The sequence below is a fragment of the Sabethes cyaneus genome, chromosome 2 (genome assembly GCF_943734655.1).
Source record: "Sabethes cyaneus chromosome 2, idSabCyanKW18_F2, whole genome shotgun sequence".
Classification (NCBI taxonomy): domain Eukaryota; kingdom Metazoa; phylum Arthropoda; class Insecta; order Diptera; family Culicidae; genus Sabethes; species Sabethes cyaneus.
In genome coordinates this window covers 113,536,273-113,562,248 of record NC_071354.1, presented here as the reverse complement: position 1 = coordinate 113,562,248, position 25,976 = coordinate 113,536,273, and the positions used below count along the sequence as shown (strand labels likewise).

General features: G+C 41.1%; 1 protein-coding gene across 1 annotated transcript in view; it reads left to right on the top strand.

The window, feature by feature from the left end:
- LOC128738052 (transketolase-like protein 2) overlaps positions 1–21,335 on the top strand; it is a 32,657-nt gene extending 11,322 nt beyond the window's left edge. Inside the window, exons 2-4 of the mRNA XM_053832872.1 lie at positions 19,166–20,537; positions 20,596–20,822; positions 20,875–21,335. Of these exons, the coding sequence (XP_053688847.1) occupies positions 19,166–20,537; positions 20,596–20,822; positions 20,875–21,052 (1,777 nt within the window). The 3' untranslated portion in view covers positions 21,053–21,335. The remainder of the gene's footprint in view (positions 1–19,165; positions 20,538–20,595; positions 20,823–20,874) is intronic.
- Positions 21,336–25,976: the final 4,641 nt, after the last annotated feature.

Here is a 25,976-nt window from a genome sequence, read left to right as displayed (position 1 = left end):
GAAAAATAAATTGTAAATGCCAAAGAATTCTGTATAATTTCTACAAAATATATTGTAAACTGAAGGCCAACTTAGATATTTTTTTGATTTTAACTGTTTGACCTTTTAGTTCAACAATAAGGTTTGTTATTTCGAATAATAGCTAGTTTCTATCAAAGAAAAAAATTGTAGAGTCAAAAATAAGTGCTTTCGGGTTTATAAACGATCTAGTAGAAGCAAAAGGAGTATGAATTCAGTTTAAACAATATTTTTTTATTCAAAAATCAACAGATTATTGTTGTTTCAAACTATCATCATTTTTCTGCGTGTACAAAGTTGGTGTAGGTAGACTAATTCTATTCTATCCTATTCTATTCTATTCTATTATACATATTGTATTCTGTTGTTTTTTGTGTGAGTCTGAACTCTAAAAAAATTAACGAAAACCTGACAAAAGGGTAATGGAATTATTCGAATAATGTGAATCCGAGATCTGAGAATAGAAGAGAGAGCGAAGTTTTTCGTCTGAGTTTCCAGGGTCTTTGTTTAGTAAAGTGGAGGAGCATCTCTTGTAAATCTCTAAACTTTCCGTTACATCCACCTTCCACGCAGAGCAGTTGTTAATTACTTTTGCGTTGTCAATGGTGAGCGGATGGTTGTCGTTGAAGATATGCTCAGCGACTTTTGATCTAAAATTATGTGTCAGACATTTCTCGGCATCTCGCCAAGTGTTCTTTAGTTCGTGTTTCCAGATTTCTTCTAGTCTGGCCGATGAAAATCTTCTCGCAATGTGGGCAACTGATTTCATAAATCCTTGATTTTCTGTGTTCTTCGATCGGGTCTTTAGTTGATCCCAACTTATTTTTGAGCTGGTTATTTCGGCTTGTGTAGACAACTGTGTTACCTGCGAATATGCATTGTGTTCGGGGGATCGTGTCAGTTCGAAAGGTTTCGAAAAATATTGCCCTCGTAGAAAATATCGTCAATTTTGATCACTAAAAATAACGTTATATTTCAAGTGCCAGTTGCACGCAATATTTTTATTGTGAAACTGAAGTGTTATTTGTGCAACACCCTCCCATGGATAGGTGGTTTGACGAGCACTTCGGCTTTCGTCTAATATTTCATTTCCGCATGTAGAATGTAATATAGTTTAAGTTAGATACACTCAAGTCGCTTTTTACGCGAAGGATACGTCCCGCGTAAATCAAAACCGTACTTTCAGGACGACGACACTGTGCCGGCCCTTACGACTTGCAGGTACTGCACGTGACGTTGTTCGTCTGTCAGCGTGTGTTAGCCGCGTTTCTCGGCGCGGGTTTTCGAGGGAAGGCCCCGTTCCTATGTAATAGACTAATATAGAATAGATGTAACACACGCTGACAGACGAACAACGTCACGTGCAGTACCTTGCAAGTCGTAAGGGCCGGCACAGTGTCGTCGTCCTGAAAGTAAATAGTAGTTAGATTAAAACTTCTCGCTCGGTAGTAATCTGCAATTGATGCAGGAAGTGGCACAATATGTGTCGATAACCCAACCAACACGCGTCGCTATTCTTGAGAAGTGGATTTTGCGGTCTTCTTTTGTTCAGCGCCTCTATGGTTCAAAGGTACAAGTACCAGCGAACCACATGCCCTGGCGGGTGTTGTGGGTTCGAATCCGGTTGTAATCTCAGATTACAGCTTGGTTCGGTTCATGCACCTACCAGCATTGGACAAAAGGTAGGAGTCAAAATGACTACTTGTCAAGCATAGCTACCAATATCCCCCCCCTTCCTTTCCGCTCTTCCCCTCCTTCACCAAAAAAAAAATTTTCATTTCTTTCCCCTACCGTCCCTTCATCAATTGTAGAACCATCGTTTCAAAAAAAATATTAATATATATGTATGACCGCATTTCAAGGTCAAGACTAAAAACTTGAGATTAGTCTATTACATAGGAACGGGGCCTTCCCTCGAAAACCCGCGCCGAGAAACGCGGCTAACACACGCTGACAGACGAACAACGTCACGTGCAGTACCTTGCAAGTCGTAAGGGCCGGCACAGTGTCGTCGTCCTGAAAGTAAATAGTAGTTAGATTAAAACTTCTCGCTCGGTGGTAATCTGCAATTGATGCAGGAAGCGGCACAATATGTGTCGATAACCCAACCAACACGCGTCGCTATTCTTGAGAAGTGGATTTTGCGGTCTCCTTTTGTCCAGCACCTCTATGGTTCAAAGGTACAAGTACCAGCGAACCACATGCCCTGGCGGGTGTTGTGGGTTCGAATCCGGTTGTAATCTCAGATTACAGCTTGGTTCGACTCATGCACCTACCAGCATTGGACAAAAGGTAGGAGTCAAAATGACTACTTGTCAAGCATAGCTACCAATATCCCCCCCCCTTCCTTTCCGCTCTTCCCCTCCTTCACCAAAAAAAAATTTTCATTTCTTTCCCCTACCGTCCCTTTATCAATTGTAGAACCATCGTTTCAAAAAAAATATTAAGGGGAAACCGAAAATGGCTCAAAGATGGCAGGATAAATGGCTACCGTTTGATGCATGTATTGTTTTGTGCCTTAAAAATGCATCTGTATTGGCAGAGCACGCTTTCGCCACGTAATCAGTGTTTCCAGTGCTGTTATAATTTCCTAAAACTTATCATTTCATTTATCGATCCGCTATATATCAACAAACGCTCAGCAAAACATAATTGCTAATGGAAAATAAATTTAACTGATCATATAGATCATTAAGTGTTCATAAAACGTATAATCTGGAATTAGTTAATAGATATTTGGTTGCGCACATCTTTCGTTGCACTAGCGATTTCTGAAAAAAACAGCACCACGGTCTCAAAGTTTCGCCACATCAATGAGCTTTAAAAGAGCTTTGAGCTTTTGCCACATAGATAAGCTTAGAGTAAAGTAAACACACGAAACTGGCCTTCAATGCAAACGGATTAATTAACTATCCTATTGATCGTGTGCATAACTCAGTTGCTGCTGGAAATCTTAAATGAATCGGAATGTCTGGATAAAGAAAACAAACCATATTTCGGGATGTTCGTAATCGGTGTGGTTGGCTGCGGATCAGTTGTGGTTACATTTGCAAGCTCTACTATTTGACATATATTACTAATACTGATGCAACATTCAAATAAACGTTTAGGTTTTCAACGAACACATGAGATGTACAGTACAGTGTTTGTCGCTCTAATACAATAACGTGAGCCACTTTCGGTGTCTCAATATATATGTATGACCGCATTTCAAGGTCAAGACTAAAAACTTGAGATTAGTCTATTACATAGGAACGGGGCCTTCCCTCGAAAACCCGCGCCGAGAAACGCGGCTAACACACGCTGACAGACGAACAACGTCACGTGCAGTACCTTGCAAGTCGTAAGGGCCGGCACAGTGTCGTCGTCCTGAAAGTAAATAGTAGTTAGATTAAAACTTCTCGCTCGGTGGTAATCTGCAATTGATGCAGGAAGCGGCACAATATGTGTCGATAACCCAACCAACACGCGTCGCTATTCTTGAGAAGTGGATTTTGCGGTCTCCTTTTGTCCAGCGCCTCTATGGTTCAAAGGTACAAGTACCAGCGAACCACATGCCCTGGCGGGTGTTGTGGGTTCGAATCCGGTTGTAATCTCAGATTACAGCTTGGTTCGACTCATGCACCTACCAGCATTGGACAAAAGGTAGGAGTCAAAATGACTACTTGTCAAGCTTAGCTACCACCCAGTAAACCATTTGGTTTGTATATCTCGATTGCAACTGAGATATACGAAATCATATCTGAACGAAAAAGTTATATTTCACGCCATATAAGAACATATATGTACCAAAGTGGAGGCGATATACGTGCGAAAGCTTTGACAATTATTTGTAATTCTTTTTTGCGTAGTTTTTATAACACGCAACTAAATACTCCTGAATATATGATTAAGATATAATCAAATATTGCAATCGTCTATACTGCTTTATAATTCACAGTCATGAATTGTATATGAAGGCTCGCACGACTGCAAAACAACTTATTGTTCACTTCGATTTGACATACTCTAATTATTATACAATTCCAATGTGAAATTGACATGAAAACGATTTATTATGAACTTTCTATTACGATTTTGTGTTATCTGGGCAATACCCCCCCTCCTTCCTTTTCGCTCTTCCCCTCCTTCACAAAAAAAAAATTTTCATTTCTTTCCCCTACCGTCCCTTCATCAATTGTAGAACCATCGTTTCAAAAAAAATATTAATATATATGTATGACCGCATTTCAAGGTCAAGACTAAAAACTTGAGATTAGTCTATTACATAGGAACGGGGCCTTCCCTCGAAAACCCGCGCCGAGAAACGCGGCTAACACACGCTGATAGACGAACAACGTCACGTGCAGTACCTTGCAAGTCGTAAGGGCCGGCACAGTGTCGTCGTCCTGAAAGTAAATAGTAGTTAGATTAAAACTTCTCGCTCGATGGTAATCTGCAATTGATGCAGGAAGCGGCACAATATGTGTCGATAACCCAACCAACACGCGTCGCTATTCTTGAGAAGTGGATTTTGCGGTCTCCTTTTGTCCAGCGCCTCTATGGTTCAAAGGTACAAGTACCAGCGAACCACATGCCCTGGCGGGTGTTGTGGGTTCGAATCCGGTTGTAATCTCAGATTACAGCTTGGTTCGACTCATGCACCTACCAGCATTGGACAAAAGGTAGGAGTCAAAATGACTACTTGTCAAGCATAGCTACCAATATCCCCCTCCTTCCTTTCCGCTCTTTACCACCCTCACCAAAAAAAAATTTCATTTCTTTCCCCTACCGTCCCTTCATCAATTGTAGAACCATCGTTTCAAAAAAAATATTGATTTTCTTGCTGATAAATATCAGCTACCTAAGGAGCGAGTTGATATTCAATTTTATGAGTATCAACTGATAATTTTAAGCACTGGTCGGGAGGCTTACATAACCAACACAGGACTATCTGTGAATTGCTCCAAAGCACCACGGAATCGAATTTGATATCAAGAGCATCCATTTGCATCACTGTAAGCCTTGAAAGAAGCTGAGCTGCTAAGAGTTCCGCTCGCGGCGTGGTTATCTCTTTCTGTTTACCCTTTTTTCTTGGAAGAATCTTGGACTTACTACAGATCAATTTCATGACAGCAGATCCATCATCTTTCACTAATCTGGTGTATAGACAGGCGCCGTATGCCAAATCTGACGCGTCTGCAAATCCGTGGAGCGTTATAATGCATGTTTCGTTAGACAAAATCCATCTCGGTATCGTTAATTCATTTAAGGAGCGTAACTGTTTTCGAAAATCTATCCAGAGATTCGTCATTTCAGTGGGGACAGGTTTATCCCAATCTAGATTGAGACCCCACAATTCGCGCATAATTAACCCAACCCACAAAACCCAACGGATCAAAAATCTTCGCGATTTGACTGTGTATCAACCGCTTCGTGAATGCATCATGTTCTCCAAATACAACCTCTGGAACAACAAACGTGAAACAATCATCTTGTGGACGCCAGGCTACACCTAAAGTTTTGATTACTGTGTTTATGGTGGGATCCTGGATGTCTATACTACATTCTCGCATTACTTTCGGTACATCTTCCAGTAACTTTTCTGAATTTGAACAGAATTTGTGGATACTGAAGCAACCTTTCTCTAGTAATCCGATAATCTGATTTCTGAGATCTATTGCTTCTTCCATTGTGTTTGCTCCAGTCAGTACGTCATCGATAGAAAAACACTTCTTGACTGCAGAGGCCGCAAGAGGAGACTGCTGCTCCTCATCGTTCGCCAACTGGAGTAGCGCCATCGTAGCCAAGAACGGTGACGATGCCAACCCATATGTTACCGTTTGTAAATCATACGTCCGAAGCGGCTGATTGCTATCATACCTGTTGACAATCCTCTGGTATCGTGTATCATCTGGATGTATCCGAACATGACGATACATCTTAGGAATGTTGTCCGCTGTGAAGACGTACTTGAACACCCTGAAGTTCGACACTATGCTCATCAAATCATTCTGTACTGTAGGCCCGATCATCTGAGTTTGGTTAATGGAAATACCAGTGTTCGAGTCAGCAGATCCATCGAACACTACTCGAAGTTTTGTTGTAGTACTGCTAGGCTTCAAGACATAATGATGTGGAAGATAAAATACCGAATTTGGATCTTCATTAGTCGTGTCATTGTTCAATTTAAGATGCCCAAGATTCTCATATTCTCGTAGAAATGCCATGTATTGCTCTTTCAGCTCTGGGACTCTATTTAACCTCTTCTCGAGTGACAAAAAACGTCTTGTGGCCATCGTTCGTGAGTCACCTAGTTGGGATTTCAAGTCGTTAAACGGAAGACGAACAACAAATCGCCCCTCTGTAGTCCGCTCATGAGTTTCACGAAAATAATTTAAACAAGCTTCTTCAGTCGACTCAATTCGCTGTTCAGAATCACTCAATGTCTCAATTTCCCAAAATCGCCTGACAAGTTTATCAATATCTTCTTCAGCTCGTATGCAAAACGAACTGGGGGTCTTTTGCCTTCTTTACCAGGTACTGAACCGCTGAGAACCCATCCAAATTGGGTATCTTGAAGCACTGCTGAACAGTTCGGCAACTGTAGACGTCCTGATTTCATCAACTCGTAGAATATTTCAGCACCTAATAACATATCTATCCTATCTGGAGTCCCAAAATACGGATCAGCCAACTGCACGTCACTAGGAATCGTTAGCGATTTGGAATCAATTTTGGTAACTGGGAGCTCTCCTGTTATTTTCGGTACCACAAGCAATTCTAGGCAAGTAGTGTAATCAGTTATTCTGGATTTCAATTTTGTGTGTATCTTAAATCGAACCTTCGTTTGCGTTTCGTTCAACCCACCAATCGAATAGTTAGCAGGTTGTCTTTTCAATCCCAATAACGTAGCAAAGTGTTCCGAAACGAAGCTGGCGTGCGAACCGGAATCGAGCAGCACTCTGGGCAGCACTGGGAACGGTTCGCTCGCTTTCCCATAGACTAGAACCACAGCTGTTGAGAGTAATATTTGTTTACCCGTCTTGGGCCGAGTACAAAAATTAGATTGCCGTTCTTCTTTACTGGTTTCAGGACTTGCAGTACTTGGTTCAGTCGATGCACCACGGTCTTGGTTCTGCTAATCGTTTTTTGAATCCGTCGATTCTATGGATAAAGAGTCATTTCTTTTTATGGAAGGCTCATTCGGGTGCAGGAAGGTATGATGCCTTTTCTTGCACTTCTTGCATGAGTGTTCTGATGAACATTCTACTGTTCGGTGCCCCCTTTGAAGGCAGTTAAAGCACGCTCCGATACGGCGGAGGGTACCGTACCGATCCGAGAGACTTGCTTTCTTAAAAATGTCACATTTCCATAATTCATGGCTATTCGAACACTGAGGACATTTTTCGGCTGTGGCAACCAGACTACTACTCTTGGTTCTCGTTTCAATGCTCGGTTTTGATAGTCTTAATGGTGCGTTGGATTTAGCGATGCGCCTCTCCGAAAGGCGGATCTTTTCCAACACTCGACATCTGTCTTTCAGAAATTCCATAGTTGTTTTTAAGATTTTTAAGAGCAGATTTTTAAGAGCATCAACGTTTCTCGAACAGACGTCTATGAACTTTCGCAAATCAGTTGCATTCTCACTCATCATCTTTGGAAGATCGAACAGATTATCAATATGCTTATCAATGATTAACCGTTTGTCCTCGAATCGTTCAGTTAATGTCGCCCACGCCGCGGCATAATCATTGTTATTAATTATCTCTTGATCAATTATTCCTGCTGCCTTGCCTACCAGGGAATTGCGAAGGTGGTACAGTTTAATCGCTGGAGATTCAGACTGATAGCGGTTCATAATAGTTTCGAACATCGATTTGAAAGCGAACCAGTTCTCATATGTGCCATCAAAGGAAGGCAAGGGCACCCTGAGCGGAGGTAAATGCATCGATACAGCATCAGCTATTGGAAACGGCGACACTGGATTTAGCGCTGTTACTACCGGAACATTTTCACTTTTGACGATATCATCCAGCAATTTAGTAATAAAAACGTATAACTCACCATGTTGCTGCTCAAATTGGACATACATCACCTCCGATACTTCGCGAGCATCATCGCTTACGTCCAGACTGTAGAGACGCTGCTGATATGCGTTGTATCCAGTTAACGCTTTCCTATTATTAGATAATGATTTCAATTTCGTTTGAATAAAACCAGTTCCTGTCTTTGAACTGCATAGACTGCCTTTATTTCAGCTCCAACAGGTTAGTTTTATCTAATGAACTTATTTCCTAGTGTTAGTAAGTTTACAGGGTATTGTTGGAGGTGTGGCTTAATCTATTCAACCATGATGCAAAGTCTAAGTTGCGTCAATATGATTGGTCGAGAATGTCGTGTTAAGTCGGGTACGTGAGATAGAACGTAAGTTAGAATGAGTGAGTTTGAATGAGTGTAAAGAGAGAGAATTGAATGAGTGTCGAGAGAGAGAATTTGTGATAGCGCGTCGGTGGTGAATATATCGTGAGTTCTCTTGGGTGCATGACGTGTGTAAAGTAGTTCAAGATCGCACGATGCACTTGAGCTTGTTGTTTGTATAGAGGAAAAATATCGTGTCTGTTTCGTGTATTTTGAAGAGGTGTGATTGTACATGGGTTTGAGGCTGAGCTTTGTCTTGTAGGTTGTTTATGAGATTTGTACTTGATGTTTTCTAAGGAATCTTGTTTTAACGGTGTTTTGGTTCTGGTTTCGTTGTAAGGTGTCGGGTTATTCTGTGAATCTGATATGGGTTTCTTGTAAGGATTTAGAGTGGGTTTGGTATGAATTATGTTCGTGGGAATTGTGGTTCGTAACATCTGTGGAATGTTGGTCGGTCATGTTTTTGGGAAAAGTCTGGTCTTTGTCATGTGTCATTGTAAATTCTAAAACATCGCTTAATGCGTAACGCCTCTTCAATCGTTTTCAGCTGCAATTGCAAAAAATGCCTACTTCTCAAATTTAGATTCGGTTCTTCGGCATTCACTTCGAGGACTTTATGCACCCTGTTCAATTTTCTTCTTATTGCATCCAATTGGATTTTGATCACTTTTAGTTCTTCATTCATTTTCTTCATTTCTTCTTTTTTCTTTTGTTTTTTCTTTTGCGCACTCACTGGTTCTTCGTTCTAATTTTCACCGTTTTTGGACAGCGCTTCTGCTTGTAATTGGCTTCGCGTATTTTTCGGAGAGTGAATCATTTTCACACTTTTTTTTATTCACAAACGATGCTTCGTTCAATTTACTAAGCGCATTTACGTCACTTATCACTTATAGCATGATTGTCGCACTAAATTCAGCGGTATATTTTCACGTATGCGAGCACAAGCACTATCCAAGTAACCAATCTTTTTTCCAATAAGAATTAGCGCCCACCGTATCATCCATCGAATCTTTCGACTAGCATACGACCGACGCAACACCGTTCACCATGTGATGGGGGCCACAATTTGGCTCTGAAAGCACCGAACCGAACGACGGCACTTTTCGTTTCACCAAAAAAGGAACAAGCGCACAAAGGCTTGCTGCTTCCAGCACTCAATCGAAACACGAACCGTTTCAAATGGCGTCACTTTCTAGAAGCGGTTCTGCCTTTTACATTGGGCGATTTTCCCGGAAACGTCCGGTACACTCACGAAATCTAACTATCTTGGCACGAAAGTTGGTCAACTTCCCGATAATCACTAAAATCCGGCTCGAAGGACCAGAATGTTCTTGCACAACACGGGAAAGAATTGTGGACTGTATATTCGAACAAACCTACGCGAAAGAAAAACAATCGTCTGTTCTTTTCAACGGTACAAAATCAACTGTTTTATTTCTCTTTCTTACATCGTGGAATTCTCTCTCTTATAAATCGACAGTGTTGCGAAATATTTTGTTACGTTCAACAATTACTAATATTACTATCGTTGTTGTTACTGTCACCTCTATAGTATTGTTTTGGATGTAATCAATTATAATTATTATTATTTTCTTATTTCCCTCCTTTATTAGAATGATTTGCATGTCTTGTGACTAACCGCGTTAACGGTATTCAACTCACAATATAAAATAATCATTAATGACGCTGTTTGTCTCCCAAGGACCCTTCTAATGCTGATGAGCCTCTGTCGGAGAGTCCATCAAGTCGGACGGTGGCAACTCACCGGCGGCCTGCTCCTCTCCATTCTTGCTGCTGTCGTCGCGGTCGGACTTAGTGGATCTCTCGAAAAGCTTTATAGCTTCGATATATATTTTGTTCTGTCCATTGCCCAATCCTGGCAGACTTCAACTGGAATTCCATTCCTAACTAAATCTTTATAGAGCATAGCTCTTCAAGTAAAAACAGGTATTCGATTCTCTGGCTGATTCAAGCGATAGCGAAGGGTTGTCCTCAATATACTATCGTTCCCACTTCCTAAGATAATGTCATAGTACATAATATATGGCCATGGTATGAGGATTTTTTCGATTCAATACCATCCTCACAGAATTATCAACTTCGTTAACATTTTATTAAGTCTTGCTTCAGTAACAGCTTGCACTTATGACTTAACACGGCATATATACATATCTCCAAGTGAAGTTCTACATGATCCACCTCATCCTTTCTTAGTTACAGAATTGCTTCAGTTTGACGACTGTCATATCGTCATATCGACAAACCAGTTGGCTACCGCCACAAATAGGCAATTACTGCCACCGGGCACTTTTTCGAAAGTTCAAGTAGTTTTTCGATAGTTCTAAGCGATAATATTGCTCTTGAATAATATTCCGCACAAAATATTCGGAAATTAGCGCCAACAGCTACAATACTGCAATGATGGCAGATAAAGAAGGGACGGAGAGGAGAGTTTTTCGATAGTTCTGAGCGATAATATTGCTCTTGAATAATATTCCGCACAAAATATTCGAAAATTTACGCCAACAGCTACAATACTGCAAAGATGGTAGATAAAGAAGCGGCTGTGGCTTTTAATGAGCATAGGTTGTTGAACAGTGCTGGGTCAATCGTGATGACATGGGTAGTTAGGAGATGAGTAGCGTCCATCCTAGCGAGTAGTTAGTCGGTGGTAGCATAGGTGAAGGACAGACATAGAATTCTCGTGATATTATTGCTCTTTGCATTGAAAGTTGGATTTTGAACACACTTGTCCAGTCACACATTTTGTAGGTGAGAAAAGTTGCCAAAATTTCGTGGGAAAAAACCATGGATCTTGGTTGATTTCTATTTAAATTCTAATGCTTACGTAGAGTTGTTATCGACGCAAAGAATAATATAAAAATAGTTTCTAAATACATAATTCCACGCATAATTCATAACTTGAATAAATATGCAGCATATATGAAATAAATGAAAAATTAAATACTATTTGCTTTCCCTACAACTGGTACTGGCGCCACTGCTAAATCAAATGTCAGCTCAGATGGGAGAGTTGTAATGATGGGAAATGTCGGTCAAAATCTATAACGATTATTGATAAAGTTTTGTTATCGTTAATAATTAATAACGATAATATGGCAATATAAGCAAAAATACGTAAGAAATAGAACAAAAATGGTAAAATAATAACAAACCAAGAAGAAGATTTCACTTTAAACCCTCCAATTTTCGATATTCTTCCATGACGATAAAGTTTGATGGTATTATCGATATAAGATTACTAGCGATATTATCAGTAGCACACTTTTCATCACAGTTTTGAAGGTTGCACTTAATAACTGTGCAGTCCAATTGAGTGTGAAGAGCGCAATACTAACTCGAAAATTGCAATCAACATGTTGACTAAAAATTTCTTCTCTTCTTTTCTTTTCTTTTCTTTCTCTGCCTGATCTCTATCGCTTCTTCTCACGGCAACAATGTTGTCGTGAGGGGAGGCAAGAGATCAGCCACAGACGACTGCACTGGTGACAACGATGGAGAGGACGGCGTGGAGCCGACTTTGGGCTTAAGTAAGATCGAAGACGAACAAGACGAGGAAACAAACAAAGGAAGGAGAAAATAAGATAAGTACAAGCCATCTTATTCTATATTCACCAAGTACACAATTATAACGAGCCAAGTTCTGTCACTCTTCTTCCTCCTCATTAATCCATAATCACCAACGCATTATGGCGCTAGTGTTATCCGCAAGGATTCTTTTATCATTATCACAACCACCTTATCTCAGCCCTGGACAGACTTGGCTCTAACTGCCCCACCTCGTGCTGCAAACAGAAACAGAACAGAAGTGTTGTGAGTGATTTTTTGTATGCGTCTCTTTTCTTGGAAATAATGTTCTGGATTGTCGTTTCTTTATATCCGTTCAGTTTTCCAATTTCAAAAATGTGTTAATTTTTTTTCGTTTCCCTAGCTCACTTAACGGTGATGTTTCCACCCGACTCCGAGGCTGAACTTTGTTGATGTTGGAACAGGTTCACTTGGACAAGGTGTGGCTGTAGGATGTGGGATGGCTTATGTAGGAAAAGTTATAGACAAGACGGATTACCGAACCTACGTATTGGTTGGCGATGGTGAATCTGCGGAAGGATCAATATGGGAATCCCTACATTTTGCTGGACATTATAAATTAGATAATCTTTGCGTTATTTTTGATGTTAATCGTTTGGGGCAATCTGAACCGACCTCATTGCAACATCGAATGGAAGTCTATCGCAAGAGGTTAGAAGCGTTTGGATTTAACGCAATCGTTGTTGACGGTCATGACGTAGAAGAACTTTGTAAGGCATTTTTCGAAGCATCAATTACGCAAGATCGTCCAACTGCTGTTATTGCAAAGACGTTCAAAGGCAAGTACTTTCCGAATATCGAGGATTTAGAGAATTGGCATGGTAAGCCATTGGGTGAAGATGCGACAACTGTAATTGAACATCTACAGTCATTGATTCACAATGCTGGTCCAATAACTATTACCCCTCATTCACCACAGAAGGACAGCACTAAAATAGTAAACATAAACAACATTAAGCTTGCCACTCCTCCAGCCTACAAGCTTGGAGAAAGCGTTGCTACACGTTTAGCTTATGGGTCAGCATTAGCTAAGATTGCAATGAACAATGACCGAGTTATCGCTTTGGATGGGGACACGAAAAATTCCACGTTCTCCGACAAGCTCCGCAAAGCTTTTCCCGAACGTTTTATTGAATGTTTCATTGCCGAACAAAATTTGGTGGGTGTTGCAATTGGGGCGGCTTGTCGCGATCGCACCGTGGCATTCGTATCGACATTCGCGACTTTTTTCACTCGTGCGTTTGATCAAATCCGAATGGGTGCCATTTCTCAAACAAATGTAAATTTTGTGGGATCGCACTGTGGTGTCAGCATTGGCGAGGACGGTCCCAGTCAAATGGGATTGGAAGATATTGCCATGTTCAGAGCCATTCCAGGAAGCACTGTTTTTTATCCGTCGGACGCTGTCAGTACCGAGCGTGCTGTTGAGCTGGCGGCCAACACTAAGGGCGTTTGTTTTATTCGCACTTCACGGCCAAACACTGCTGTTATTTATAACAATGATGATGCTTTTGAGGTAAATTACTCTTTTTAGCATCTGTTTTCATCAATATAACGTTAATATTGAATTGCAGGTTGGCAAAGCGAGGATTGTAAAACGATCGGGAAACGACGTTGTCTTGCTAGTTGGAGCAGGAGTTACATTATACGAAGCTCTCAATGCAGCCAATGAACTGGAGAAGAATGGCATTTACGCACGTGTGCTGGATCCGTTCACTGTGAAACCTTTGGACAAGGAAACCATTGTGGAAAATGCAATTCAGTGTGGTGGCCGCATTGTTGTTATAGAAGACCATTATAAGTATGTGATCTGTAATCTTGTTCATTTTGCATTCTACATTTTTTTTTTGCAGACAAGGGGGCTTAGGCGAAGCGGTACTTTCCGCTGTTGCAGATCAGCGAAATATACTCGTTGAGCACTTGGGAATTGAGAAAATACCTCGTTCTGGTCCACCATCAATTTTAATAGATATGTTTGGTATTTCGGCGCGCTGCATTGTAGCTGCTGTCAATAAAATCCGGAAATTGTAGATTAAACGACGAAGCAGGACATTCATGTGTGAATCGGGAGAGTGGCTTAGAACGTTCAGAAAAATATATTATTAGCTTTTTGTTCAAACATACATTCCTTTTTAAAATTTATTATTGCCATTTTGTAATGCTTACTTTTCTCGGTATAGATTAGAGATTACTATAGCCGTGGGTACGTTTACTTATTTTCATATATATAAAAAAAATTACTTATGCAAATGGGTCTATTACATCAATAAAATGGGCAACCGTATTAATAAACATCTATTTACGTTGGCATGAATAAAAAATGGTATGGTTTATGGAAAAGAACGGCTTCCCACAACCAGGTGCAGAGGAGGTTGGAAATGATCGTCCGAAAGGCTTTACGACAACATGAGCAACGAAAGAAATGGAGCTATACCGCAAATACATCCTCTTATTACGGAAACGTACAACTAGAGCTGTCCATTAATTGAATAACAGAAGAAATACAACTATTTATCATTTTTGATATTGACTCAACTGGTCAAGTTAATTTGTAGGTTAGGACGGGGTAAAGTGTGTCAATTAAGCTTTCTAAGTTCTATGACATTATTCCAAGTTCAAACATCCTTCCTTCAAACATCTTATCACAGTGACGTAGCCATGATTTTCGTTCGGGGGGGGGGGGCACGCCATTTTTTTATTAGAGAAGTTTTAAACTTAAGAGGTTCACTCGCCTCTGGAGGGAGGCCAAGTTAGTATGCAGAAAACCTTTTGTTTAAGAAATATATTTAATGCTTATGTTACAGTATGTTCTTTCGAATTAATTAATTAATTTGTTTAACTAAGTATTCATGTAACACAAGTAACTTTCTAATGGTTTTCATAAGTTTGCGTACAATATGATTTCTGCAAATTAGTTTGCTGGTGAGAAAAATGTTTTACAGGATTTTTAAAAACTTCATAGCTTCTGGCACTCTCGCATCGAACCTACTTTTCCCTCCGCAAGACGCTTCGATCAAGGAGCATACCCCGCACAAAGCAGACGATGTACAAAGCGCTAATCAGACCGATAATCCTATTCTTCAGCAGGCGGATTTCTCGCCGGATCTCTTCGAGATCGGGAGCCGGCACGCTGTTGTCGTTTGTAGGCACTCCGAGGTTAACTTCCGTTGCGTCTCCTATTGCTATATCGCCGTTGAGATGCTCATCGAAATACTGCTTCCACCTATCGAACACCTCGCGCTCGTTTGTGATTAGATCCCCTCCCTCGTCCCTACACATGTCAGGTTTAGGTGTGTAGCCCTTACGAGTTTGGTTTATCTCTTCGTAAAACGTGCGCGCGTCATTAACCCAGAATAGTTGTTCCAGCTCCTCACAATCTCTGTCCTCCTTCTGGCACTTTTTCCTCCTCAGGATCGTGGTCAACTCATTCCGCGCTTGTCGATTCTTGGCCAAATTCCCTCTCGTGGATATGATTAGATAGTTTTCCTAAGCTCTTCTTTTCCTACAATTCTATCGCTTGTTGGCATTCCCCGTCAAACCAATCATTTCGTGCACTCGATGTATCCACTTCTAACACCGTGGTTGCCTCGTCGACCTCGTTTTCGAGGGTTGAAGCATCTAGCTCCACAGAAGAAGGCAGAGCTTCATCCAGTACGCGCGCGTAGTTTTCGGCAACTGGCGGGTTGTTTAACTGCCGAATGTTTAACCGAGAAGAGCGGTTTTGTCGCGAGATATAAACCGAGTTTTAAACGCACATGTACTGCTACTAGGTAATGGTCCGAGTCGATAGGGAGCATACGTTGGTGATGTTCGAGAAAAACCGGCCCTCGATGAGAATATGGTCGATTTGGTTAGAAGTTCGTTGGTCAGGTGGTCTCCAGGTGGCTTTGTGGATATCTTTGTGGGAAACGAAAATGCTCGGGAACTGCAAAGTTGATGCATCGCTGGCTGTTGTCGTTTGTGTCGGTGTGCAGGCTATGGGGCCCGATCACCTGTCTATACATTGCTTCCCTGCCGACTTGGGTGTTCATAGCCCCGATGACGATCTTGATGTCCTATCATGAGCAGCTGTCGTACGTTGCCTTCAGCTGCGCATAGAACGCTTCCTTCTCGTCGTCGAGTATACCTTCGTGTACGTTAATGATAATGTAATTGAAGAAACGGCGTTTTATCCTCAACACGCACATCCTCTCGTTGATCGTTTTCCAGTCCTTTATGCGATTCTGCATTTTGCCCAACACTACGAAGCCCGTTCCCAGCTCATTGGTCGCTCCACCGCACTGAAAAATTTGGGCTTTTGACGTAGGACTACGTCTTACGGCAAGTTTTGAGATAGGGTGTCATTCCAAAAAATCAAAAAATGCGAGCGTCACGAAAAATGAAAGGTTTTGAGCGCTAATAACTCAGCGGTTTTCCGATCGATTTTCAATATTCTTACACCAATCGATCGGAAAATCTTCTAAGAATTGACCCAAATGACGAAAAGTATGGATTCTTGATGTTGAACTATTGAAAAATTGAAAATAATGAACCTATATTTTACCAGAATTCCCGCTTCGTGATTGGTTGGAAGATTCTTTACGATGATCTAAACCTATACCAATTTGATATCTGTGCTTGGGAAGTAAGCCAAAACAAGTGACAAAGTTCCCACATTTCAACAAGATTTCTTAACACCGCACTTCAACCTAGACCATTTTGATGTCCTTGCTTGGGAAGTACACCAGAAAGAGTGACAAAGCCCCCTCGTGCCAACAGATTTCTTACGAACGCGATTAAACCTAGTCCAATCTGATGTCTGTGTTAGGGAAGTGTGCCAGAAAAAATGACACAAGCTCGTTGACCCAACAGATCGCAAATTCTTTACTGCGTGACGATTAAACCTCGGCGAATTTGATGTCTGTGTTGGAAAAATTTGCTACAGCTGTAGTGTTCGGTTATAATACGGCTCTGTATGAATACGCATGCTTGCCGTTTCATTAGAAGTGTAGTGCAAAGATGTGCTGTTGATAAAATAGCATTGAATTGGTAAAATCCCTTCAACGTAGGAAACCACGGATAATAAAAACAATCTTTAATTTCAGTAAGGTAGCAGGAAAGTAACAGTTTCTGTTCTTGATTTTGCTAAATTGTTTTCAAATGCACAATCTTTTGAGAATTGAACGTATGCAATGTTACTACTTTGATAAATGTTACATACAACGCATGTAGCATGTATATATGTTGCATATAGCATGTATACATGAAGAATCGAATGATTACAAGCATGAATACATGCCACTATCACTACAAAGAGACTTACGTAGTCCTGCGTCACCTAGATATGCGGTCGTGTCTTGTACACAACCCCTCTGATTTTTTTGCCACGGATCCTCCACACCTTCTCGCCTTTGCGACATATCTCCGCTGCAGTGCCAGATGCCAAACTTTCGGGGTCCTAACTAATCGAGCAGCACTCTATCACCACCAACGAAATTTAACGATCTGCAGTTCCAGGTACCAAGTCTCCATTCCATGTTCATATTTCGTCGCCTTTGTCCATGCCGAATGTTCCAAGTAACGGAGAGCTACATAGTTGAGAATTTTCACAGACTATGAGAGATACAAAATGATGTCGGTTATATATTATTCAAAGGCGCACTCATCAAAATTATACTTGTGCTACAGTTTTAGCTTGGTGTATTGTTATTCTGCACTTAAAATTTTTTTAAAAATGTAAGCCAAAACATTTCGGGGGGGGGGGCATGGCCCCCAGGGCACCCCCCGCCAGGGGCTGTCGTGGCTGTCTTATCAGTAGTACCTTTTTCTACCAGGGATAAATAACAACCAGCAAGTTATGAGTTCTATTTAAAAATCATTGAAATTTTTGGCACCGTCGCTTATGCGATACTTCAAAACGGAAAACTAGTTATCATTCAAAAATTCAATGTCTTTACCCCATAAATAATCTACTATATAAAAATGGATTTCTGTCTGTCTGTCTGTCTGTCGGGATGTTCCTTATAGAAGCAAAAACTACTGAACCAATCGGCGTGAAAATTTGCATGTAGAGGTTTTTGGGGCCAGGAAAGGTTTTAGTGATGGTTAGAGACACCTCCCCCCACTAAGAGGGGGGGCTCCCATACAAATGAAATACAAAGTTCCTCATAACTCGAGAACTAATCAAGCAAATGAAACCAAATTTGGCATGTGGGTGTTTTTGGAAACAACATTTTTTCTATGATGAATTGGGACCCCTCCGCACTTTAGGAGGGGGGTCCTATACAAATGAAATACAAATTTTCTCATAACTCGAGAACTAATCAAGCAAATGGAACAAAATATGGCATGTGGGTGTTTTCGACTGCACTGGTGACAACGATGGAGAGGACGGCGTGGAGCCGACTTTGGGCTTAAGTAAGATCGAAGACGAACAAGACGAGGAAACAAACAAAGGAAGGAGAAAATAAGATAAGTACAAGCCATCTTATTCTATATTCACCAAGTACACAATTATAACGAGCCAAGTTCTGTCACTCTTCTTCCTCCTCATTAATCCATAATCACCAACGCATTATGGCGCTAGTGTTATCCGCAAGGATTCTTTTATCATTATCACAACCACCTTATCTCAGCCCTGGACAGACTTGGCTCTAACTGCCCCACCTCGTGCTGCAAACAGAAACAGAACAGAAGTGTTGTGAGTGATTTTTTGTATGCGTCTCTTTTCTTGGAAATAATGTTCTGGATTGTCGTTTCTTTATATCCGTTCAGTTTTCCAATTTCAAAAATGTGTTAATTTTTTTTCGTTTCCCTAGCTCACTTAACGGTGATGTTTCCATCCTATGTATCATGTGATGGAAAGCTGCCATTTTGTATTGGTGGGAGTGGTTAGATGAGCTAGGTATAACTCGTTTGGTGTTCGTTGGTTTCCTGTAAATTTCAATTTCTGTTCCTGTTACAGGAAGCATGATAAGAATCACTTAAATAAAACTCGGAATCGATTTTTATTCATACAAAAAATGTTCAGAGAGAGAGAGAGAGAGAGAGAGAGAGAGAGAGAGAGAAAGAAGCATAATATACATTCTCATTTCTTTTTTGAACCTATGATAAAAAATGCTTTATTTTTTCTAATTGTTTTTTTTAATTTTCTTTTTAGTCACCCTACATCATGTGCTTCAATTGCAGAAATCATCTCTGTCCTGTTTTTCAACACGATGCGTTACAAGATCTCCGCTCCGCGGGATCCCTCATCGGATCGATTTATTTTGTCCAAAGGGCATGCGGCGCCGATTTTATATGCAGCTTGGGCTGAAGCTGGGTTATTCCCAGTTAATGAACTTCTTAATTTACGTAAGGTTGATTCAGATCTGGAGGGTCACCCGACTCCGAGGCTGAACTTTGTTGATGTTGGAACAGGTTCACTTGGACAAGGTGTGGCTGTAGGATGTGGGATGGCTTATGTAGGAAAAGTTATAGACAAGACGGATTACCGAACCTACGTATTGGTTGGCGATGGTGAATCTGCGGAAGGATCAATATGGGAATCCCTACATTTTGCTGGACATTATAAATTAGATAATCTTTGCGTTATTTTTGATGTTAATCGTTTGGGGCAATCTGAACCGACCTCATTGCAACATCGAATGGAAGTCTATCGCAAGAGGTTAGAAGCGTTTGGATTTAACGCAATCGTTGTTGACGGTCATGACGTAGAAGAACTTTGTAAGGCATTTTTCGAAGCATCAATTACGCAAGATCGTCCAACTGCTGTTATTGCAAAGACGTTCAAAGGCAAGTACTTTCCGAATATCGAGGATTTAGAGAATTGGCATGGTAAGCCATTGGGTGAAGATGCGACAACTGTAATTGAACATCTACAGTCATTGATTCACAATGCTGGTCCAATAACTATTACCCCTCATTCACCACAGAAGGACAGCACTAAAATAGTAAACATAAACAACATTAAGCTTGCCACTCCTCCAGCCTACAAGCTTGGAGAAAGCGTTGCTACACGTTTAGCTTATGGGTCAGCATTAGCTAAGATTGCAATGAACAATGACCGAGTTATCGCTTTGGATGGGGACACGAAAAATTCCACGTTCTCCGACAAGCTCCGCAAAGCTTTTCCCGAACGTTTTATTGAATGTTTCATTGCCGAACAAAATTTGGTGGGTGTTGCAATTGGGGCGGCTTGTCGCGATCGCACCGTGGCATTCGTATCGACATTCGCGACTTTTTTCACTCGTGCGTTTGATCAAATCCGAATGGGTGCCATTTCTCAAACAAATGTAAATTTTGTGGGATCGCACTGTGGTGTCAGCATTGGCGAGGACGGTCCCAGTCAAATGGGATTGGAAGATATTGCCATGTTCAGAGCCATTCCAGGAAGCACTGTTTTTTATCCGTCGGACGCTGTCAGTACCGAGCGTGCTGTTGAGCTGGCGGCCAACACTAAGGGCGTTTGTTTTATTCGCACTTCACGGCCAAACACTGCTGTTATTTATAACAATGATGATGCTTTTGAGGTAAATTACTCTTTTTAGCATCTGTTTTCATCAATATAACGTTAATATTGAATTGCAGGTTGGCAAAGCGAGGATTGTAAAACGATCGGGAAACGACGTTGTCTTGCTAGTTGGAGCAGGAGTTACATTATACGAAGCTCTCAATGCAGCCAATGAACTGGAGAAGAATGGCATTTACGCACGTGTGCTGGATCCGTTCACTGTGAAACCTTTGGACAAGGAAACCATTGTGGAAAATGCAATTCAGTGTGGTGGCCGCATTGTTGTTATAGAAGACCATTATAAGTATGTGATCTGTAATCTTGTTCATTTTGCATTCTACATTTTTTTTTTGCAGACAAGGGGGCTTAGGCGAAGCGGTACTTTCCGCTGTTGCAGATCAGCGAAATATACTCGTTGAGCACTTGGGAATTGAGAAAATACCTCGTTCTGGTCCACCATCAATTTTAATAGATATGTTTGGTATTTCGGCGCGCTGCATTGTAGCTGCTGTCAATAAAATCCGGAAATTGTAGATTAAACGACGAAGCAGGACATTCATGTGTGAATCGGGAGAGTGGCTTAGAACGTTCAGAAAAATATATTATTAGCTTTTTGTTCAAACATACATTCCTTTTTAAAATTTATTATTGCCATTTTGTAATGCTTACTTTTCTCGGTATAGATTAGAGATTACTATAGCCGTGGGTACGTTTACTTATTTTCATATATATAAAAAAAATTACTTATGCAAATGGGTCTATTACATCAATAAAATGGGCAACCGTATTAATAAACATCTATTTACGTTGGCATGAATAAAAAATGGTATGGTTTATGGAAAAGAACGGCTTCCCACAACCAGGTGCAGAGGAGGTTGGAAATGATCGTCCGAAAGGCTTTACGACAACATGAGCAACGAAAGAAATGGAGCTATACCGCAAATACATCCTCTTATTACGGAAACGTACAACTAGAGCTGTCCATTAATTGAATAACAGAAGAAATACAACTATTTATCATTTTTGATATTGACTCAACTGGTCAAGTTAATTTGTAGGTTAGGACGGGGTAAAGTGTGTCAATTAAGCTTTCTAAGTTCTATGACATTATTCCAAGTTCAAACATCCTTCCTTCAAACATCTTATCACAGTGACGTAGCCATGATTTTCGTTCGGGGGGGGGGGCACGCCATTTTTTTATTAGAGAAGTTTTAAACTTAAGAGGTTCACTCGCCTCTGGAGGGAGGCCAAGTTAGTATGCAGAAAACCTTTTGTTTAAGAAATATATTTAATGCTTATGTTACAGTATGTTCTTTCGAATTAATTAATTAATTTGTTTAACTAAGTATTCATGTAACACAAGTAACTTTCTAATGGTTTTCATAAGTTTGCGTACAATATGATTTCTGCAAATTAGTTTGCTGGTGAGAAAAATGTTTTACAGGATTTTTAAAAACTTCATAGCTTCTGGCACTCTCGCATCGAACCTACTTTTCCCTCCGCAAGACGCTTCGATCAAGGAGCATACCCCGCACAAAGCAGACGATGTACAAAGCGCTAATCAGACCGATAATCCTATTCTTCAGCAGGCGGATTTCTCGCCGGATCTCTTCGAGATCGGGAGCCGGCACGCTGTTGTCGTTTGTAGGCACTCCGAGGTTAACTTCCGTTGCGTCTCCTATTGCTATATCGCCGTTGAGATGCTCATCGAAATACTGCTTCCACCTATCGAACACCTCGCGCTCGTTTGTGATTAGATCCCCTCCCTCGTCCCTACACATGTCAGGTTTAGGTGTGTAGCCCTTACGAGTTTGGTTTATCTCTTCGTAAAACGTGCGCGCGTCATTAACCCAGAATAGTTGTTCCAGCTCCTCACAATCTCTGTCCTCCTTCTGGCACTTTTTCCTCCTCAGGATCGTGGTCAACTCATTCCGCGCTTGTCGATTCTTGGCCAAATTCCCTCTCGTGGATATGATTAGATAGTTTTCCTAAGCTCTTCTTTTCCTACAATTCTATCGCTTGTTGGCATTCCCCGTCAAACCAATCATTTCGTGCACTCGATGTATCCACTTCTAACACCGTGGTTGCCTCGTCGACCTCGTTTTCGAGGGTTGAAGCATCTAGCTCCACAGAAGAAGGCAGAGCTTCATCCAGTACGCGCGCGTAGTTTTCGGCAACTGGCGGGTTGTTTAACTGCCGAATGTTTAACCGAGAAGAGCGGTTTTGTCGCGAGATATAAACCGAGTTTTAAACGCACATGTACTGCTACTAGGTAATGGTCCGAGTCGATAGGGAGCATACGTTGGTGATGTTCGAGAAAAACCGGCCCTCGATGAGAATATGGTCGATTTGGTTAGAAGTTCGTTGGTCAGGTGGTCTCCAGGTGGCTTTGTGGATATCTTTGTGGGAAACGAAAATGCTCGGGAACTGCAAAGTTGATGCATCGCTGGCTGTTGTCGTTTGTGTCGGTGTGCAGGCTATGGGGCCCGATCACCTGTCTATACATTGCTTCCCTGCCGACTTGGGTGTTCATAGCCCCGATGACGATCTTGATGTCCTATCATGAGCAGCTGTCGTACGTTGCCTTCAGCTGCGCATAGAACGCTTCCTTCTCGTCGTCGAGTATACCTTCGTGTACGTTAATGATAATGTAATTGAAGAAACGGCGTTTTATCCTCAACACGCACATCCTCTCGTTGATCGTTTTCCAGTCCTTTATGCGATTCTGCATTTTGCCCAACACTACGAAGCCCGTTCCCAGCTCATTGGTCGCTCCACCGCACTGAAAAATTTGGGCTTTTGACGTAGGACTACGTCTTACGGCAAGTTTTGAGATAGGGTGTCATTCCAAAAAATCAAAAAATGCGAGCGTCACGAAAAATGAAAGGTTTTGAGCGCTAATAACTCAGCGGTTTTCCGATCGATTTTCAATATTCTTACACCAATCGATCGGAAAATCTTCTAAGAATTGACCCAAATGACGAAAAGTATGGATTCTTGATGTTGAACTATTGAAAAATTGAAAATAATGAACCTATATTTTACCAGAATTCCCGCTTCGTGATTGGTTGGAAGATTCTTTACGATGATCTAAACCTATACCAATTTGATATCTGTGCTTGGGAAGTAAGCCAAAACAAGTGACAAAGTTCCCACATTTCAACAAGATTTCTTAACACCGCACTTCAACCTAGACCATTTTGATGTCCTTGCTTGGGAAGTACACCAGAAAGAGTGACAAAGCCCCCTCGTGCCAACAGATTTCTTACGAACGCGATTAAACCTAGTCCAATCTGATGTCTGTGTTAGGGAAGTGTGCCAGAAAAAATGACACAAGCTCGTTGACCCAACAGATCGCAAATTCTTTACTGCGTGACGATTAAACCTCGGCGAATTTGATGTCTGTGTTGGAAAAATTTGCTACAGCTGTAGTGTTCGGTTATAATACGGCTCTGTATGAATACGCATGCTTGCCGTTTCATTAGAAGTGTAGTGCAAAGATGTGCTGTTGATAAAATAGCATTGAATTGGTAAAATCCCTTCAACGTAGGAAACCACGGATAATAAAAACAATCTTTAATTTCAGTAAGGTAGCAGGAAAGTAACAGTTTCTGTTCTTGATTTTGCTAAATTGTTTTCAAATGCACAATCTTTTGAGAATTGAACGTATGCAATGTTACTACTTTGATAAATGTTACATACAACGCATGTAGCATGTATATATGTTGCATATAGCATGTATACATGAAGAATCGAATGATTACAAGCATGAATACATGCCACTATCACTACAAAGAGACTTACGTAGTCCTGCGTCACCTAGATATGCGGTCGTGTCTTGTACACAACCCCTCTGATTTTTTTGCCACGGATCCTCCACACCTTCTCGCCTTTGCGACATATCTCCGCTGCAGTGCCAGATGCCAAACTTTCGGGGTCCTAACTAATCGAGCAGCACTCTATCACCACCAACGAAATTTAACGATCTGCAGTTCCAGGTACCAAGTCTCCATTCCATGTTCATATTTCGTCGCCTTTGTCCATGCCGAATGTTCCAAGTAACGGAGAGCTACATAGTTGAGAATTTTCACAGACTATGAGAGATACAAAATGATGTCGGTTATATATTATTCAAAGGCGCACTCATCAAAATTATACTTGTGCTACAGTTTTAGCTTGGTGTATTGTTATTCTGCACTTAAAATTTTTTTAAAAATGTAAGCCAAAACATTTCGGGGGGGGGGGCATGGCCCCCAGGGCACCCCCCGCCAGGGGCTGTCGTGGCTGTCTTATCAGTAGTACCTTTTTCTACCAGGGATAAATAACAACCAGCAAGTTATGAGTTCTATTTAAAAATCATTGAAATTTTTGGCACCGTCGCTTATGCGATACTTCAAAACGGAAAACTAGTTATCATTCAAAAATTCAATGTCTTTACCCCATAAATAATCTACTATATAAAAATGGATTTCTGTCTGTCTGTCTGTCTGTCGGGATGTTCCTTATAGAAGCAAAAACTACTGAACCAATCGGCGTGAAAATTTGCATGTAGAGGTTTTTGGGGCCAGGAAAGGTTTTAGTGATGGTTAGAGACACCTCCCCCCACTAAGAGGGGGGGCTCCCATACAAATGAAATACAAAGTTCCTCATAACTCGAGAACTAATCAAGCAAATGAAACCAAATTTGGCATGTGGGTGTTTTTGGAAACAACATTTTTTCTATGATGAATTGGGACCCCTCCGCACTTTAGGAGGGGGGTCCTATACAAATGAAATACAAATTTTCTCATAACTCGAGAACTAATCAAGCAAATGGAACAAAATATGGCATGTGGGTGTTTTCGAGGGCAAGAATATTTTCTATGGTGAATTAGGATCCCTCCCCACTTTTAGAGGGGGGCTCCTATACAAACGAAATACAAATTTCCTCATAACTCGAGAACTAATCAAGCAAATGGAACCAAATTTGGCATGTGGGTGTTTTTGGAGACAAAATTTATTTCTATGATGAATTGGGACCCCTCCCTGCTTTAGGAGGGAGGGCTTCTATACAAATGAAATACAAATTTCCTTATAACTCGACAACTAATCAAGCAAACGGAACAAAATTTGGCATGTGAAAGTTTTCGAGGGCAACAATATTTTCCATGGTGAATTAGGCCCCTCCCCACTTTAGGAGGGGGGGCTCCTATACAAATGAAAAACAACTTTCCTCATAACTCGAGAACTAATCAAGCAAATGGAACAAAATTTGGCATGTGGGTGTTTTCGAGGGCAAGAATATTTTCTATGGTGAATTAGGACCCCTCCCCACTTTAAGAGGGGGGCTCCTATACAAACGAAATACAAATTTCCTCATAACTCGAGAACTAATCAAGCAAATGGAACCAAATTTGGCATGTGGGTGTTTTTGGAAACAACATTTTTTCTATGATGAATTGGGACCCCTCCGCACTTT